Here is a 21,103-nt window from a genome sequence, read left to right as displayed (position 1 = left end):
TTTTTTGTTACTATTATGAGTTTTTTATGACAAAAACACAAACGAAAGAGTAAACTACAGAATAGATAAATAATTAAAAATTTTTTTATCCATTTTCTGATTAAATAAAATTATCTGTATAATGTAGTTTTTTAAATTATTATTCAAGTATTCCGGATTATATTACACTAATAATCCTCATTAAATCAACAACATGCTTGATAACACTATCATTATATAAATATTATTGTTATCAGATTTTTATCTAATATAAAAACATCAACCGACTTTTGATATTTGGAAATACATATAAAAAAGTAAAATGATAATAATGCATCTCAATATTTTTATTATTTAAATTATATTATTTCTATTAAAAGTGGATTTTCAAATGAGCTAACTCAATATTTTAAAATCCAAATAATTTTATTTTTAGTAAATATTTAACCAAAAAATAAACATTATCTTTTAACTTCAGATCATTTTTAATACCAAGAAATTCCCAATGTTTTTTAATCATTAATGTATTTACTGGTTATAGAAAAATAGTTTAAAATATTTATATTTATTTTGTAATTTATAGGTATTCTCAGTTAAATTGTAAATATTATCATGCATAAGTCAATGTCAAAATCTGAAGTTCGATGTGCGAGTTTATTGAATAATGTATTGGATGAAAATATAAATATAAACGAAATATTAGAAAAAATCAAATCTACAGAACAAATTGTAACTAAATGACTAAAACTATATTTCTTTTAATTAAATCAATGATAGTAAAAATAAAATTAGTCAATATTATATCCATTTAGGGAAAAATAAATCCTAGTTTAACTTCTTTTATCTGAAAAAATAAGTGTGTTTTCAAATTTTAACCTAATTGACTTATGTTAAGTTTTTGCTATAATTGATTTAATTAATGTTATTCTTGTCTTTAAGCTCAATTTTAATAAAATAATTAGTATTAATGAGGAGTACTACTAAAAAAATTAAACATTTAATTTATAAAAAATTTTGTATTAAGAATAAATTTTCAATATTGTAGAATGTACGTCCTGGAGTTGGCAAAATAGAGTTTACCATCTATTTAATTGATTTTATTCATAATAAAACTATGCCGTAAGTAATATGATATAAAAATAATATTTATTTAATAACTTATGATTTATTTTATATTTTTAAGTCTTTTAAATCCACCTGATGACAATACTCTTACTTCAAATAATATATTTAATGTACCAGAAGTTGATTCCCCAACTGATATTAGGATGTTTCCTAAAACATCTACTCCGAAAAAAAATAATTCTAAACATGACAAGAAAACAGTTCAAATCCATACTATAACACTAAAAGCAACTAAAGTCAAAATGTTAGGTAATACTAAAAATAGTATATGCAGTATCTGAATAATTTAACTGAAAACAATTTTTTACTTGTATGTTTTTTACATCATGAAGTACATTTTTATAACCTGAAGTTACAAAAAATGTTATTATAATCATGTTATAATTTTCAATTATCCAGTTATTTTTTTACTAACATTAAAAAATACTATCTATTTGTTTTTCAGATGTATCTATAAAAAATCAAAAGTGCTTAGATTTATTGGCATACTTGTATTCTGCTATTTTAGAATCTGATTTACTATGTAATTTATATCACGAGCTAGAGTTTGTTTTTACAGTTCTCACGTTTTCTAATTTAGAAAAAAAAACAAGTTTTGAGAATTTAGACTCTAGCACTATTATGTATTTTAAATCAATAGAAGACTGTCAATATTTTGCTTCCAAAACTATTCAAAATTTATCTTCAACTATATCATACTTAGAGAAGCCATTGGTGAATGTAATTGTTAAACTTAAAGTTATCAATACTTATGTTCCAGAGCTTTCCAAAATTCTAGAGAGTAATTTGAATTCTACGGTCTGAGAAATAGTTTATAGACATAAATTTGGTAATTTATCATGTATATATTGATTTAATTTTTTTTTTTTAGATTGTAAATGATGATGTTAAATCATTAAACTCTAGTATCTCTAAAAGTATGGTAAAATTTGATGAAGAACATGATACCAAAGACTGCTTTCCAACTTTAAAAATGTTTCATGCATTTAAAACACAACGTGATGCATTTTATGAACTTCTTGAAAGTTGGAAGCAAACTGATAATCAAATCCAATTAAATCCAAACAAAGTTACTCATATTCATAAAATGTTAAGCGAACACAATAGTACAGTAAATATGAGCAAATTTACTAGACTTTTTGTCACACAGTTAATTAACTCTTCATTTGAAGAATCAAAGGTAAATACATTTTAATTGTAATCTTAATATTTATTATTATTAATATAAGATATTGAAGTTTAAAATTCATGTAATATGTATATTTTTCAATTTTTTTTTATAATGACTTAGCTCTTTCTCATTGATGTAATTAATAAGTTAAATGGATTAATATCTTTTATTATTAATGAAAAAATATGAAATGTACTAAAAGTTAAATTGGTATTAAATTAATTAGTTTGTATAATATACATTTTTTTCAGCAGAATAAATTAAACTAGGGGGCAAAGATATAGATCATTTATGGCTGGTTTTGTTACATTAACAATCACTCAATTATTTTTAATTTTAGTAAGTTACTTATTTAAAAATGTTCAAAATGAGAACTAGGTTTGAACTCATTTGTAAAACTATTGAAAATAAAATAACCAGTAAAATATTTTCATTTTAATATTATATAGAATCCTATACACAATATTTTCTTTATGGTTATAATTTATTTATAATTTGTGATAAAGTTTTATAAAAATATGTTGCTTTTTTTTTATTTTATATTTTTACAGATTGACAGAGATTTGCTTTCTTTGTCTGTTAAATACTATTGAACCATCAATACCAAATTTCATTAATAATACCTTAGTTATATTATTTTCTAAATGTTTGTTTTAGAATGTTTATAAAAGTAAAACACTGCAGGATCTTTCTGCTTCAAAGCTAGAGTTACTGCATCAACGTATTACAAAACGTGATTATACTAGTGGAAGTAATATAAACCCTTCAAATGAATTTACTGGTGTGCAATTGTTTTTTCGAGAATTTGTAACTTTATCTTTAGTGAATGGAATATTTTGTAAACACCTAATTGATACTTTGGTACATAGAATTGATGTTATTAATTCAATGGAGTGGGCATCTGAGTTACAAGAAGGTTTTTCATTTAATCATAAAATGGTGAAAATTTTTAATTAACTATTAACTTTTACTTTTAGGTGGAATATATCATCAAACATTTTTTACATATCTTGATACATTAAGATTATTAGCGAAATTTCTTGCATTTACATTGTACTACCCTTATAAAGATTGTAACATGATAAATCCTGCTTTAAAAGAATACCTTTGGGATGTTCGATCTAAGGTTAGACATTGTTATATTCCTATTAAATAAAAATATAGTTAACTCATATTGTTTTTAGGTGACACCTCCATTGAATATTTTATCTAAATTACGTGATGCTGTTAAGCGAGGGAATGGACAAATTATTTTAACAGTTTTTTGGGTCATTGAGTACTTGTATCAAGTTGATAAAATTTCAATTACAACTCAATTTTATAAAAGTGTTTTGACATGGCTTTACTCATTTTGCTTAAATGTTCCTCCAATAACTGCATCTGCTCTTATGTTGAAACTACAAATCAACTCATTATTTGAGTATATAAATGTTGTACCACATACTTTGCTTGATGAAGTTAATAAAACCCGAGATAAATGTAATTCTAATTTATGTATATAAAATTTTTTTTAACAAGGTTTGGTTTTTTTTATTCTCTTTTGTAAGACAATTTATTATGATATGTAAGCAATTTTTATTTTAGTAGATTAGAAACTAAATCTCGTTATAAAGTTGGTAAAATACATAATTTTGTTTTTAATTTAACTTGTAAAACATGTCTATAGGAATTAGAAATGAGTAATCGAATCCAGTGGCATACCTTGGTATTTTAATTTTTTGGGCAGGTTGCCTTTGATGTCTTGGGTCATTTTATCTCATTTAGCCCACTTTTATTTCACTGTGGACAACTATATCTTGATAATTTTTTTTGAACACTACAATGAAATATTATTTTATAATAATTTTTATGATATATTGATAAATAGTTATTTTTTTGTTTAGGTGTCGTTGAGAATATTAGAAGTGCATTAAAAAATGGTCCAATTGTTAATACAAAGCAATTGTATCACTATTGTCCGCAACTAAACAACTTTCGAGCAATATTAGAAAATAAAAATAACAATAAAAAACAAAAATTTGTATCACCCACTCTCAGATCTACCAATCGAAAAGATATTAAACAAAAACATCTTATTGAGGTAATGTATATTAAAAATTTAAATTATGTCATTAAATTAATGGTGTTAATCTCTAAGCTAACCTCATCAAGTATAGATGAGTTAATTTTATTAAAATTATAAAACAATGAGTGTTTGTATTTTGTATTAACAACATATTGAATGGAAATTTTTTTCCAATCTTTTGTTATACTTTAATATTTTTAAACTATTAATACATATATTATTTTATAACAGTTGGAGTTGGAATCTCATTTTTTCGAAAATCACTCCCCTTCAGTACTAACAACTGTAGATTTTGTTGCTAAGCGGATGGCTTCATCATGTACTAAAAAAATTCAAAGTAAAGGTGTAGCGGCTGTAAAAAATCACTTTGTTAATACTGTTTGTGAAAAACTAAAAAGTTATCTAAGTGGAGATATTGTAATTGCAATGCAATATTTATGATATATAGTTTTTTAATGAAATTTATTTGTGGAGTAAGAATGTTTAAATTTGTAGGAGGCAGATTTCAAAATCGATGAAAATGATGTTACTAAAACTAGCATGTTTCTGAATACACTAATTCAAAAATATATTGATGACTTTGCCAAAAATAATATACCTATTTCTTTAAAACAATTATTAGATTCAAATATTTTAAATCCACATTCTCTATCATTTTGTACAGCTGTAGCAGTAAGAAAGTTAAAAATTTTAGTTTCTGAATGGGTGAAAAATCATATTAATATAAAAAGTAAATTATAATGTAAAATTCATTTACTTCATTTATAAAATGACTACTATGTAAAGTGTTCAGTAAGTAAGGAAATGGGTTTCGTATTGTTCTTATTGTTTGTAACAATTGACTTGTTTCCTTACTTACTGAACACTTTGTATATCACATATTGTATTGTAGATATACTCATTGACTATATAAGTACAGAACTTAAACATAATTTAAAAGTTGGTGACATTAATCAAGATGGAAGTAATTTATATGAAATATTACTGCCTAATCAAACTATTGATATAGATAAAGACATGTTTATTCCAGAAAATGAACTTTTAGTAGATTTAAATGTAAGTATAACTTTTCTCATGCAAGGCCGCATCTAGTGGTGACACTGGATGCACATATATACTGCAGGTTTTAAGGGTGACACTAAAATATGATATAATGTAAGAATATTTTTTTTGCTTGTTCAAAAAAAATAAAAAAATTGAGATCCATAAAAAGTAGAGAAAACTTTTTTTTGATGAGCAACATAAAAAGGCCATTGTGGGCGGAAATATTAGCTATCCAGATAGTGAAATTACTATATGCGGTGCCTTGCATTCAGTTTTTTTATAGTTTTATTTTTAAATGTGAGATACTGTTTAATAAATAGGAAATTTATATTGAAATAAAAAAATATTCATAAGTTTTTTTTTTAAGCTGCCAAATAGCTTAATTATTTAAACAATAAATGTATGATTATAAATATATTTTATAATAATTGTAAATGAAATAGTGTTAAAACGATTAATAATAAATACACATGTATAATTTATAACTGAATATTTTAACCCAGGTGTTAAGACATCTGATGTCTTTAGAATAGTCCAAAAGTTGAATTTATTAATGTGATTTGTTAATCTCACTTCATGTTTGCATGCAAATATCTTTATTTTTTCAGAGACTGTAGGCAAATTCAAGTCACATTGTATAATGTCATTTTTATTGTATTAATAAGTCGCAAAATTATAGTATCTTTTATTAATATTAATCATATATTTATTACTACAATTATACACCATAAGTCTAAATTGGTTTTATGATGACCACGTAAAGTAGATTATTATTTAATATAAGTTTTGAATGTTTCCCGGGCAATCACTAAAATTTTTTCATTTTTTTTTTATTTGCCTACTTTTGTGATGTGATGATTTCAATTACAATGTGAATTTAGTTGCATTCCAAGATATTTAGTTGAATCTTTATGTAGAATAATTTGTTGATTCAGCTTAATAGTAATGTTTTTGATATTTCTTAGTATATAATTGACGTAAACTAATTTGTCATTATTTTTAAAAATAAGTGACTAGTAATTCTATGCTATCGCATTTATCTTGATTTTGGTTAGCTGAAGTTCTTTCTTATTACAAAATTTGTGTTTGATAGAATTCATATAATTTTTAAAAGTTTATCAAATTATAATAGCAAATTATGGTATAAAAAATTAATTTTTATTTAAAGTCTTTTTAAGAGTTTCTATATCATAATGCTGTTTATTATAGATATTTAGTTTAAAAATTATTGAAGCTGAAGGGTATCAGTTAACATCAGAAGATTTATCTAATTATTCAGAAAAATTTAAAATAATTATTGAGAATAAAAAAAATATTGACCCTGCAGTATTCCGTTTTATTATTACTAGATTGATAGACAATGTGCTATTAGCAAGTAAGTTAATTTTTAATTAATGTATAAATATAGTTAACTTATATGATTTTAATAAAATTTTGATAATTTCAAAGCTTATCATTCACCTAAACTAATAAATACTGATGTCATAAAAGCTTATCACCAATATTTCAATGAAAAGCTTTTTGAAGTTTCATTAATACTTTGTGAAAGAAATATTAATTTACTATCTCACAAGTCAAACTCAGTAAAAGCTCTCATAGCTGATAAAATAACAGAATGGATTAAATATTTTATAGAAAATAGTTATCTTACTATTGATGATTTGACAAACCAAATAATGTCAATATTGAGAATATCTTGGCCAGAAGTAAAATTTTAATATATTAAATTTAAATTGTTAATTAATATTAAATATATTTTTAGGATACTTTAAAATGTCTTTCAGTTTGTTTTAAAGACTTAAATAGCGTGTGTTTGAAAAATTTTGATGATAGTAAAGTACAAGAATTGTTTTTATGGCTTACACATTTCATTGATGTCATAGAAGATTATAATGAACAACTTTAATTTCTAATATATTAATATATTTTTTTAACTTTCTTAAGTAATTTTTTGTTGATAATAATTTTTATTTATTAATATTGTAAGAAGTAAGAAGACTGAATGTTACAATATCAGCTTTAAGTTTTATTGATCCCAATTTGTATTTAAGAATACTTTTTCATAAAATTGATATTTTTGTGTAAGTTAACGAATTTTAGCATACTTAAACTTTTTATGTTACTTGTGACTAAGAAATAAATTGGCAATATTATGTGTAAAATGTTTTATAATTATTTTCCAGTTCCCGCAATATAAGAAGTTAAATTTATAAATTTATTATTTAACAGTAATGTAAGTTGTAAATTCTTAAAATGTTTTATTTTCTATGTTTATTATTATTATATTATTTCTGTTTTAACTATTGAAAAATGTTAAATCACATTTTTGTATTTATATATATATATATATATATATATATATATATATATATATATAGTGTTTTGAAACATTTTGTTAAGTTTAAAAAAACAAAATCAAATAATCAATTAAAATCACTCCATTAATTCCTGCATGAGAGCAGTATACTACTATGCACTAAGCCATACAATATATAATCATATTATTATCATAGTTATAAAACAACTTTTTTATTGATAACTTTATTATGAATTCCTTATTATTCATTTATATATAAACATAATTTTATAGAAAGTTCTAGAGAACGATTTACTTGTCTACAAAATGTGGATTATGCTTCTAAATTACTTGCTTACTTTTTTTATAAAAATAATTAAACATTTTGCGTTATTGAAATTTTAACTTGTGGACGAGTTAAATTTTAGGTGGCCTGTATCTTTTAATTAAGAACGAGTCCTGTATTGATACATTTATTTTTTATTTAATAACAAAACGATTAAAATAAATCAAATTATGAGTATTATATTTAGATACTAAACTTTAAATTGTTATAATAAATGTGTTGCTGCAATTAAAAGTTTAAATCTTAAATTGATTGTTACCTGACCATTCACCCCTATTACTGTTAAAATTCCTTATTTTTATCGTCCACAAAGTCATTCATAATTGTTATTATCAACAAACAATAACAATCTGTTGTTTCTCATAGCATTGATTATACGTGTATAGTCACTGTACATTATAGGTATCACAAGTTTGCAGTATAAATACTATTGGATTCATAGAATTTTTTTATTATTTGAATTATTGTATTTGTAACAAAAAGAATATTAGTGTTTATGAATATGGTTAAAGTAATAGTATTATTATTTAAATTTAATTGTATTAGGAATTTAAGAGATAACGAATTTGTAGTATTTTTACAAAGTACTTTAATATATTTCTATTTGTAGTTTTATAAAACATTTATTATAAGTGCTTATTTAAAAGTATTTTAATGAAATCAACCTTTGTGCGTAATGTTAATCGGAATTTAGACTATTGAGTAATGATTTTATTCAAGGAATTATACAGTTGACCCGCATGATAACATCTTATTCTAACGTATACAGATTTATAGAAAAAGTGTTCAAATGTTTCATAGAAAATTGTTATTGGCTTAGTGGTTCTACAACTTATCCTACACTAAAACGTGTTTGAATGTTTTAATAATGAGACAACAAAAATTAATTTTATTTTGTACTCTCATTTCTTTTTTTTCCCTTTGTTGGTCTTGTGAAGATCGATTTACTCCCCTGAAGATTGCTCGAACAATATTAAAACCAGAGAAAAATGGCTTTAAAATTTCATTGTTTGGCAACCCGGATAAGTATATACCTCACTCGATGTATAGCGGTAAATAATTATTAAATTATTAGTTAAAACTTAATTAGGTAGTGACATTATTTGGGAGGGAGGTAATTTAGACATTTTCCTCTTTAAATTTTTATTAAGTATACAAACGGCAACCAGCGATCTACATTAATTTTTATCTGTAGCTTTCTTTGTTATTAGCATGTTGATGAATTTTTAAAGTTATAATACTAGGGTATTGATCTTTTGTTATCATCCGAATATCAAATCACTCTAGCTATTGTTAAAAACAAATTTAAAAACTTTGTAACAAATATTATGGTTCCAAGGTAGCAATAAATACAACAAATTTTTAGTACTTAATGCTTGCAAAAAATAATTTTAATAAAAAAAAAAAAGATTATGTTTTGTAGATTAGCAAAAGAAGCTACTAGACGTATAATGTGTTCCTTTTAATCTATTTTTAATGAGTATAGAAAATCAATTACACATTATTGTTGAATACTTACAAAAAAAGTTAAAATAAGGTATTAAATCGTGAGCGAAACAATTGCTTCGTTTATTAATAGGTGGGTTTTGTGAGATTCTGGCCAGATTTAAAAAGTTACATCTTGAAATAAAAATATAAAATTATGCCATTTTTATTAAAGTAAATTGAATAATTGTATTTATGATATAAATTTTTAAGTATTTATATCAATTTTACGAAAATTATTTATAAAAAAATATATAAATATACGAGTATGAAAATAGATTGTAGCTGTGGAAAACAGCTACAACAAAGTTATCATAGGCACAATTTGAATTAAATGTTTGAGAAAAATGTTTGAGGTATACTGTGATCTATACTCTTCTTATTAATTTTTTTATTTAAAAATTCATGTAATTTATAATTTGAACCTATTTGATAGATTAATAAAAAAATCAGGCGTTCCTAGAATTTTGTCTTTGGACAGGGACCATAAAATACATAAAAACATTTTTTTATTAACCCTTCAAATATTAATGATATATTTTTTTGACATGAGAAGAGTTCTATCCGCCATATATTATCACAAGAATGCTAATATCCTAAGCAATTTACGTGGTGAAATATTAAGTACGGAGCCCCAAAATTCAGAAAAACCAATTGTTAACTACAAAAAATATTTTTTAATGATGGGATAACAGAAAATTTAGCCTCCACATTGCTACAAAACCTAACAGATGCTTATGTGGAGGAAGATGGTCACTAAAAAGAAAATAATTATAAAGTTAAAATATTTTTTTTTTGCTTGATAGGATAAAAATTTAATTGTACGATACCAGTCATTGTATAAACTTTTAAAAACTTTTAATATTTAAAAGTTCTGGTTCGGTTTTGGTACTGATTTTCCTGAAAATAATAATTCCTATCCTGGTTTGCCTTGGGATACTAAGTATTAAAAACATACTGGTTGAAGAACTAATTTTTTTAATTCTATTCCAGCCTCTGATTATAATTATAATATAATATATTATAATATTAAAATCGAAATTTAATAATTTTCAGTAATGATTGATAGTGAATATGTGAATTTTAACTCGTTTGTGATAAGTTCTCAGCGGTGGTGCGATAATGACGATGAAGATGAATGTGGAGATCCCATGTCCCCCGATAGGGCCGGCTCATTGCAAGTAATGACAATTCCCGATATCGACATAAGCTTCCATCCTGAATGTATTAATACTCTTGTGGTGTCCTCACCAATTGAAGAAAATAAACGCCCTAAAGTTGAGTTTGTGTGGGTAGCTCCAAAATCCGGAAGTGGATGTGTTTATTTAAGGTAGTTTTTAAAAACAAACATTTAATTTTATAATTTGAATGGATAAGTTGGTCAAAAATATAGTAGCTACAACATAAAATCTTTAGGCCTTTTTAATTTCGATACAATTTACATTAGAATAGGCAAGTCCAGACTTTTTTGTAGGTGTGTTCAATAGTCTCAACACGAAAAGAGCTCTCTCACTCAAATAATTATATTTATTGTATAGAAATTTATTTTCTGTACTAAGTACACAATACTCAAATTTCACAAATATCACTGGTAGTGTCTGGACACTACAAAAACTAACCGTGAACGCTTATGATTATAAACATTTATACACATTTTCCTTGTTTCGAATATTTTAGACTGAGGACCTATGTTAATATGTATGAGCTTTTTAAAAAGAATTTAGTTTTTATAATTTTTCAGCTATTATTATCATTTATTTCAATTGTAGAGCTATCATGTCGCATTCAAATCAACCAGGCGTTCAAACCGAATTGTTAAAAGAATTGTGTGAAATGATAGATTCTATAGTTCCTCCTCCAATAGAAGAAGAAAAATGTTGTGCTTGTGATGAGGCTGTTTATGAAGTAACATAAATTTACAGTTGCTAAATAAAATACTTGAAAATAATTTATGTACCGTTCATAAATATTTTAGATGAAATTCGAAGGACTATGGTCGTCAGATACGCATCCTAAAGATTATCCAACATCACTATGGTTAGTACATTTCAGTGATATCATGGGAGCTTCCCATGATAAAAATTATTCGCTTTTCACAGAAGGCCAGTGGGCAACCGATGGAGTGCGGCAACTTGCAGAATGGGGATCGACTGGCATTTTGGAATCTGAACTTAGGCAACAGGTGTATTATTTCATTTTTAAACTTTTAAAAAGTTTTTTACCTTCTGGATTATAAAAAATTCATATTCATGAAAGTAATTTAATTATTATTTTACTATATATAATTGTATAGTAATTTGAAAACATTATATTTTTCAAAATTCATTTTTAAAAATCACTAATTATCGACATTTTTACTTAAAACTGCTATAACTTTTTTAAGTTATATGACCAAAGCAATAATTTTTTTTTATATAGATACGTGAGATATGTTTTTATATTTACCTATCATTTAGTATATTTTTTTTATAAATCTTACCCTTTACGTGCCCACTTTATTTTGTTTTCATGGTGAAAACTGACATCAAATTTAATAAAAAGAATTCGATTTTTGTAAAAAATTACGATATTAATTAAAATTAAGTGGTATAAATGTTTCATGATAAATTAATCACCTGTATAAAATAAACTATTTATTAAAATAAAATAATTTATAAAAACAATTATTATTTTATTAAACATGGAAAAATATTGAAACAATGTAAATATAAAGTAAAATAATTTATTTCTAGAAAAAACATTTGAGATCTTTGATTAAAGCTCCCGGCTTATGGTATCCACGTGTTAATACCAATACCACGACCAAATTTCGAGTTGATAGAAAGCACCATTTTATGTCAATGGCTAGTATGATAGGTAATTCTTTTTAACCATTAAGTAATTTTATCGATTGAAATAGTGGTGTGATCTATTCTTTTATTTAATTTAACAAACAATGTAAGTGATTTTTTTAAGGTCCATCTCCGGATTGGTTCGTAGGAGTAAATGGTTATAATCTTTGCGAAAAAAATTGTAAATGGGCTAAACAAAGGACCATTGATTTGTATGCATATGACGCTGGAACTGATAGTGGTAGAACATACATGGTAAGTTCATAATAAATACCAAGGTATTAATAAACACTTTTTCAATTGAATATTTTTGAGTTATTCATAATTTAATACATTCCTGTTTTTATTTTAGTTATTCTAGAGATATTTTTCGTTTGCTTAAAATTAAAAATTTACTACTGATTTTGTTTTTATTAGATTATGTACATATTTGTGTATGTTTGATATAATTCTTAACTCTATCAAAAATATAACTGTACCAATTTCAAATCTCCTCTCTTTTGTCTAGATTGTTGCCAATTTTGCTTTTTGTTTTGTTCATAAACCTAAATTCTACTTTTATGAGCAACATTGATCCTTTATTTGTATTGTTTAAACGTGGCCAGAACTGATCAAGTAATGACACAGTATTCGTTTTAAAAATATGCGGGAGATGTAAAATGAAAACTCAAATAAAAAAAAACTCTGATTCTATCAAGGAATTTATTGGAAATTGTGATAAAAACAAATTTATTCCTCATTCAATGATTGGACGAAAAAAAAAATACGAATAAAAGAGAAATGTTACTCCTTTATTTACACTATATGACCTATCTTTATTCCAAAATCACGTTTCTACTTATACGAATCTTATAATTTTAATTATGAATCAATCAGGAACCAAAAAAAACTTTAAAAGTTTCCCATTTAGAAATATAAATTTTGAAATTAAAAAAAAAAATTTTTCTATCTTTAAAATTTAAATTTAGATGAAAACAATTTATGATTTATGACGTGTGACGTTATAATTTTTTGTGCACTGATGTATACAATTGGGTCATTCTGTGCCTGTATATGCTTAATTAATCAATCATACAATGTTCTATGAAATAAAATTCACTGATTTCAAAACACAATGTTTTATTTTGATAACCAGAAATTTTTATTGAAATTAAAGCTGAGTTCTTATAAATTTAAATTATTTTACATCAAACTTATTAGCTTATTATTGTATACTGGTAATGTCAGCTTTTAATAACTATCATACTAAATTGTGTGTAAACGACGTTCTTTGACGCACGCATTTCATTAAGTATGTCATCTATGGGCATTAATTAAAAACCATTCTAATCGGGTCTCATAAGTTCAACAAATTTGAATATTCATTTGATCCGATATTTTGATATCAAAATAGTGTGCTCCTCAACTGAGTTTGTATTTTAATATTTATATATATATATATATATATATATTTACTATCAAAAGTAACAAAAGAAAATTAATGCAAAATGTGGTAAAAGGAAACAAATAAAAATACTAAACAAAACATTCAAAAATTTATGTAAATAAAAAAGTATACTTAAACAATACTTTTAGATTAAGACATATGTTTTTCCAATAAAACGATGTCCAAAAAAGGTTAATGATTGTTTATTAAAAATACAAAATCATAAAAGTTTCAATTAAAACTACATAGTAATCTATTAATCTACAATTATGAAACATACACTTAACATTATAAAAAAAAAATTAACTTGCGAAGTTTAACCTACTTGATCCTACGTAAAATTTAGTGGCTTAAAAGAATTTAACTTCTTTAAACGTAAATGCTTAATCTTATCTTATGGTAATGAAAAATAGCATTCAAATCACTTTAAAATTATTTTTTGTTATAAAAACTAGCTTTTTTACTGTAAATTTAATATTTATAATTTTAGTCCCATAATCAAGAAACTCTTCCTCATGAACGATTGTATCGCATCACCTCTATGTATCCAGATGATCCCAGGTCACCATTCTTTGACGAACAAGGTCGAGAAATACCTCCTCTTGCTCGCTTACACCTTAACAGGATTAACTTGATACCGAAATCCTGTTCAGACAAAATTATCACAGAATTGGTCAACGAACTGATTGTTAACGAAAACGCACAAGATATATTAAGACGTAAGTTCAAATAAAATTTAAAAAAAAAATTTTAATTTCATGAATTTTTAATATTTAGCGGAATGTACTGTTTCTAAATATTCTGAGTGGTCAGAATGTAACGTATCTTGTGGAAAAGGTCTTAGATCAAAAAGTCGGCATTATTTGAATGAAACAGCTGCTAAAATAACAAGTTGTGATAGACAGTTAGTGGCAAAAGAAATGTGTTTATCTTCAGTTCCCATATGTCCGTAAGTCATATTTTATAAAATGTTTAAGTAATTTTACTAATAACTAATATTATTATAGTACTACTTTTAACAATGTAAAAATCATTTTAATAACATAGGAGGCACAGGGTCAGTTTTATTCCAAGGTCCTTAAATCAAAACAACAAAATCTAAAATGAATTAAATATTAAAATAATTTTTTATCTAAAACTGAACAACAAATATTCAAAATTGACAAGACCATTAATTTAACGATTTTTAAACTACATAAAGTCTTGTACATTTATTTTCATGGTTTTTGAATTCGATGCGAGGCTGAGAAGATATTAATTTTACTATGATGTGTTTTTTTTATGTCTATCGCCACTTTATCAGTTCTTATCGGACTGATTTTCTTCAACGATATGTCAAAATATCATAAGTCATATCCTAGTTGAATACATTGTCTTAAAAAATTGAAAAAAATTTCCTCGTTCTCTATAAATGGAGGAAATCCCACAAAAAATTACAATTTTTAAAATCGGTATATTTCGAAAATTTTTTTCTAAAAATTGCCATAACTTATTGAAAGATGAACAAATTAAAATAATTATTTTTTATATTGAAACCTTACGTAATTCCCTTTTATTTTGATATAAATTTTTAGAAAAGCCTACCTTTTACTTGTTTACAGGATTCAAAATACCAACTTTTTAACAAAATTCATTATTTACAACTTAACTTTTGAAAATGTTTCCCCCATTTATAGGGAACGAGGGAAATTTTTTCAATTTTGAAGGGTAATGTCTTCGACTAGATACGATTTGTGATCTTTTGACGTATCGTTGAAAGAAATCCGTTCGGTGAGAGCTGAGAAAAAGTGGTAACAGACACAAAAAAAAAAAAATAAAAAAAAATAAAAAAAAAAACACATCTTAGTAAAACCAATACCTTCTCAGCTTCGCATCGAAGCTAAAAAATGTTTTCTGGCTTATCTTCTATGTGCAAATAGCCGTTGAAGTTGAACATTTTTTTTAAACATTTGATAAATAAATTTAAATTTATTAAATATTCATTCATATATTATACATATATAATATGAAACTTGAAATTAGGACATAAATAAGGAAATAGTGTATACATTTTGCTTTTAGAATAATCCACCAATTTCTTAAATTTAAACACTATCTACAGATTTGCATCTAACCATTTATACTTGTACCAACTATGCCACATCCACATTGTGCCACGACCCTATTGTGCTACCGTTTTTTTATTCAATTTTAAACATTGTTTTAAATCCTTTTTAAGTATAACAAATTTAATTAATTAGGTACACTAGATTGTACAATAACGAATCTATATGAGTCATTTTTAAATGTTGTATCATTGTAGAAATAAATAATTATTCATTTTTGTACATGGTTAAAATCTGTTATTTACGATTATTATAATCGTATATTGCGTACATTGAAAATTATATATGCACACAATACCTTTTATTTATTTATATATACCTAAGCTATGTTTGATGTATATAAAATGATATTAAAAATGTTTTGAATTAACTTGGAAATGAAACATTAATATATAGACTATATTATTTCAAATTGTTAAGTTCATCAAATCAATATTTATTTTTTAATATTCTTAAAAAATTGATTTTGACCGGCATTGCCTTAACATAGGGGTAATACCGGTTGTATCAAACTCCATTGTAATATATAATTCGAATTTAGTATAGTACAATTAAAAAATATATAATATTACAAATAAACTAATTATTAAATTAATTGTTTATTTTAAATTAATTTAATATGGTAATGCAGGTCACCTAGATGATTTTTGATATAACTCAAAAGTTTTTTGTCTAAATATTTTGGAATCAAAAGCATATTAACGAAGCATTAATATGTTGATTATATCATGTTAATGCTACCTACTAGTTTATTAAATTAAAAATTTTTGTTAACAAAAATCTATAATAATGATTGATAATGTTCGGTATTACACTTTGATAATGACTATTCATTTTTTAAAAAAAAAGTTAAAAATATGTAAAATTTGACTATTTTGAATTTTTTTTAGTATTTTAAATATGTTATAAACAAGTGTGTCAAAACAGAAGGTTTAAAAAAGGAAAATTTTTTTTAATTGTTTTGAACCTATAACATACAATGTGATATTAGTAATAATTTTGAGGGATCAAGGTATGTGGACTGAAACAAAAAAACGTCCTTAAGCAACAGATAAACAAAGATATACAGATAATAAAAAACCCTTATAAACTAAGAGTTGGTGTTTGAGAAGGTTTTTGTATTTCCTGTATTTTAAGGACTTAATTGCATTTGACTGATTATATTTTTCACACATAAATTAGAAGTTTGTAGAACTTAGTGTTATATTTTTTAGGGTTTTAAAGTTATTTATATTGAAGTAATTGAAAATTTAAATTATATAGTTGATTTTCATTTAATAAAATTAATTTTGCATAGTTAAATTAATTAAACATTTTTAAATTCTAGAGGGGAAACTGAACAAGAAGACGATAGTTTATTAATGGATGACTCCAAATGTAACACAACAGATTGGACTCCTATGTCAGAGTGTTCAGTATCTTGCGGTATTGGTTTTATGATGCGTACCAGACAATTTTTAGATCATTCTAGTTACAAGAAGTGCAGACACATTAGTTTAGTCATGAAGAAGAAATGCATGATGCCTGCGTGTACTAAAACTGCCGAAGAGGTGATGAATTCATTGAATCTTTATTGAATTTTTTAAAGCGTTATGAATTTTTTATTATAGACAAATATCATTTCTGAGTGCCCAGTAACTGAATGGAGCACGTGGAGTCCCTGTAATGTCAACTGCGGCCAAGGCATATCAGTTAGGTCAAGACTATTGTTAGTGTCTGGCGAAAACTTTACCAACTGTTTGGAAAGTGTTGTATTGGAAGAAACCAAACCCTGCATAGGTATTAGACCTACGTGTGAAATTACATCTTCCTTAGCCAAAGGTAAATTGACAACTTATGTGGTTTATAGTTATGACTATTTGGTTTTAATAGTTATTATAATGACCATCTAATTTATTTTCTTATGGTAAAATATCTGAAAAATATTTCCATTCATTAAAACTAATAGCAATCATATTTTATCATTTCACATTAACTTTTTTATATAAACACCAAAACAATGATATGTTTTAATGTTTTTATATGTGCTTTTGGTTCAATATTAGTGTTGCTCTAAAACTTTTTGCGAAATTGTCAATTCTTTGTTAAAAATCAGTTTTAAACCTCAACTTACTTAAAAACGAACATTCTAAATGATTAGGAAACACACATGGGAAAGAAAATTGAATATTTTTCAGCTAATTGAATATATTTTAATTGTTGTTTATTTACTTACTTATTTGTTAAAGTAAATTATATTCTACTTACGACAATCAGACGTCACACTTGACTAGAATTATTATTAAAATACAGACCTTCGCAGTGTCATATCCGAGTAGCTTAACCTTAACTAATTCATTCGCTATTCGGTGAATATAAATAATATCGAGTTATTTATATTATTTATTGATGACACAATTATAACTTAAAACTAGTTTTATAATTTATTAAATAAATAATTTTTATATTCTTGGTAAATAATTATTTTGTTATTAATAATAAAATAATAAAAAAAACTTAACATAGAGTATAATGTATAAAAAATTGTAGCTACTAGTTTCGGTCGTGCAACATCATCATGTTACTGATAAAAATGCAAGGCTGGGCATTAACGAGTAATTAATTCAAAGTTACGTTAAACCTTTTAGATTAACGAAGATGTTTAGATTTTACGTTAATTTAATTTATCATTTATTTATTTTACAACTAATTAAAGTATTTTATTTGGTATTTTTTGTGTTTAGTTTATATGTTTATTTTGTTTTTGTTAAAAAATTTAAATACTACAAAAAAAAAATTTATCAGTGTAAAAAATATTCTAACAAACATTTGTTGAACCAAAAATATCACTTAGGTCCTTTAAGTAAATGCCTATTCACTTACTCTTAAATGCAAAACCAGTAGATGTTCATTAATTAAATAACTCCTATTTTTCTACAATATACATGTGTATTTAATCTATTCTACTATGAATATAATCTTTTTTAAACACCAAAGAAATCACATTAGATGTTTATCTAGTAAAATGTTAAATGCGTAGGGGAAGACTTCATTTTCAAAAATTTGAATCATCTTCTCACAAATGAAAATTAGAAATATAAAAATTATATAATTATTCCAAATATTTTTACTACCCTAAGCTTATGAAATGTTTACTAAATTACTATTTCTTGTATTAACTTATTAAATAAACTCGTTAAAATAATGAAATTTTATCATTTTAATTTAACTTTATTTTTTTTACAAAAAATAACTGATTAAATCATTGTCTTTTTTCTATTAAATTAATTTTAATAATTTGAAACATTTATTAATTTGCTTTAATTTAATTTGTGAAAATGAAATAAAATTTTCATGAACTATTAAATACACAAAAATAATAAAAGGTGTAAAATTAAAAAAAAAAAAAATTAGTAAATTAAATTGCACCATAATTTTGAAAAAGTATCAAGTATAAAAGTAAAACAAGTTTTATTTTACTTATTTACTGAGCCTTCACCAGACGCTGTTGACTACGAATGGATACGCTCATTTTTACAGCAGTAAAAAGCATAGTGTAAAACAAATTAAAAAGTCATTGCAAATAACCTTTTCTTTAGTTTACACTACTTCAACGGTAATAAGCAATGTCAAGTCAACTTTTTGTTTGAAAAAAAAAAATTGTATTTTTAAATCTTACAATTTCTTTTACCTACGACGTAATAGTCGATCGAAATGGGAATTTTTGTGATGTGATTATACAGGGTGTTCAGTAAGTCAGGAAACGGGTTTCTATTGTTCTCATTGTTTATAACAATTGACCTGTTTCCATACTTACTGAACACTCTGTATAAAATATATTAAATCAATTTTCTATAAAAGGCGTTTGAAGAAACTTCTAAAATTAATTATTTATAATTAATTACTCCATATGCATTAAAAGATTTACTAATATTATTATTATTATTATTATTAGAAATTTGTAGTATGGATAAAAATGAAGGAGCTTGCAATCTTGAAACTGTAAGATATTACTATGACAGAAATTCAAGAAACTGTCTTCCATTCAAGTATAGAGGTTGTCGTGGAAATGAAAATAATTTCAAAAATGCGAAGGAATGTAGAAATGTTTGCAAAAATGTTTTTTAATGCAGACATACGTACCAATTTTTTTTCATTGAAACTTGTTTAAGTTTTGTAATTTTTTATATTACCTTTTTATAATAATTTCTCAATTTTCTATAACAAATTTAAGTATAGTAATTAATTAAGTAATACATTTAAAAAATATTAATTTATACAGCTACATTAAAAAAAATACAAAATTCACATTTTAAGGTGATTTATAACGATTTCTTTAAAATATGTTCCTTTTTAATCATTCTCCTAAAAAACATTTAACTTTAAAGTTGTCAATAACTTAATACTTATTATCTTACAACATACAAGTTGTAGCAATATCACAGAATCCATAAAATATTTTCTTTAGTAATATTACTAGGATGAAACTTTTGGTATTATTTAGTAACATCGGGTAATTGAATAAAATTACTCAGACTTATGCAATTGAATCCTGATTCTTACGTACCGATAAACATATTTTACTAATTTTCAATTGACCTATATAAGTAGTTTTTTATAAAATATATTATGAAACCATGAAACTTTCAATCGGGTATGGAATATTTGTTTAGAGTGGCTAAAATAATGATTTCATATTATTGTGTCTGTGGTAGGGATTGCCCAGAAATTGAAAAATCACGAACTGTTCATAAATGGATATTAACATTAAAGATTAACATTCATAAGTTAAATATCTTTTGGACAAACTGTATTTATTTTTATATAATTATGTTAATAAGGAACTAAATACAATTAATATCAGTCATTAATTAGTTTGAAACAACGTTCTAGTAATATACAGTATTGAAATTATCAATGTAAATTTCTAAAATTTAAAAATTATGGACATATGGAAACTTGCAACTTAATGAATAAAATTGTTTTTATTTTTTTGATGTATATAGATTTTTATTTTTATTGATGTGTAATAGTAATATTAAAACATGTACTTCAGAGTGTACAGATATGCATAAAACAAAAATACTTATCTATAACTAGTACAAAAAAACTTTTAATTATGGTTTAATTAAGATATTATAATAGATTTATTTCATAATGAATAGTACATTTAAAATACTACATATATAATACGAAATTGCGTGGTATAATTAATAATTTACTTTTTAAAAGCATTTGAACAAAAAGTGAC

The 21,103-nt window shown here is 24.2% G+C and overlaps 2 protein-coding genes across 3 annotated transcripts; both read left to right on the top strand.

The window, feature by feature from the left end:
- The first annotated feature begins 247 nt into the window (after positions 1-247).
- Positions 248-7,505, top strand: LOC126898620 (codanin-1). Of its 2 annotated transcripts, none has more exons than XM_050672866.1 (16): positions 248-296; positions 563-708; positions 1,025-1,098; positions 1,163-1,353; positions 1,550-1,902; positions 1,976-2,284; positions 2,933-3,191; positions 3,253-3,401; positions 3,460-3,754; positions 4,159-4,355; positions 4,572-4,757; positions 4,836-5,070; positions 5,233-5,396; positions 6,594-6,759; positions 6,834-7,090; positions 7,147-7,505. In XM_050672866.1, the coding sequence occupies exons 2-16, from the start codon at positions 592-594 to the stop codon at positions 7,288-7,290; spliced, it is 3,096 nt and encodes a 1,031-aa protein (XP_050528823.1). In that variant the 5' UTR covers positions 248-296; positions 563-591; the 3' UTR covers positions 7,291-7,505. The 2 variants fall into 2 exon arrangements, with proteins under 2 accessions (XP_050528823.1, XP_050528822.1); XM_050672865.1 differs by lacking the exon at positions 248-296 and adding an exon at positions 354-503.
- A 1,252-nt stretch (positions 7,506-8,757) lies between these two features.
- On the top strand, positions 8,758-20,853 carry LOC126898623 (spondin-1). Its single transcript, XM_050672869.1, has 11 exons — positions 8,758-9,078; positions 10,568-10,841; positions 11,281-11,416; positions 11,487-11,693; positions 12,244-12,367; positions 12,467-12,597; positions 14,259-14,487; positions 14,546-14,717; positions 17,201-17,423; positions 17,484-17,694; positions 19,808-20,853. The coding sequence occupies exons 1-11, from the start codon at positions 8,895-8,897 to the stop codon at positions 19,978-19,980; spliced, it is 2,064 nt and encodes a 687-aa protein (XP_050528826.1). The 5' UTR covers positions 8,758-8,894; the 3' UTR covers positions 19,981-20,853.
- Positions 20,854-21,103: the final 250 nt, after the last annotated feature.

This window comes from Daktulosphaira vitifoliae, unplaced genomic scaffold, assembly GCF_025091365.1.
Source record: "Daktulosphaira vitifoliae isolate Bord-2020 unplaced genomic scaffold, ASM2509136v1 Scaffold_2, whole genome shotgun sequence".
In the NCBI taxonomy this organism is placed as follows: domain Eukaryota; kingdom Metazoa; phylum Arthropoda; class Insecta; order Hemiptera; family Phylloxeridae; genus Daktulosphaira; species Daktulosphaira vitifoliae.
This window is presented reverse-complemented; position numbering and strand designations above follow the sequence as displayed.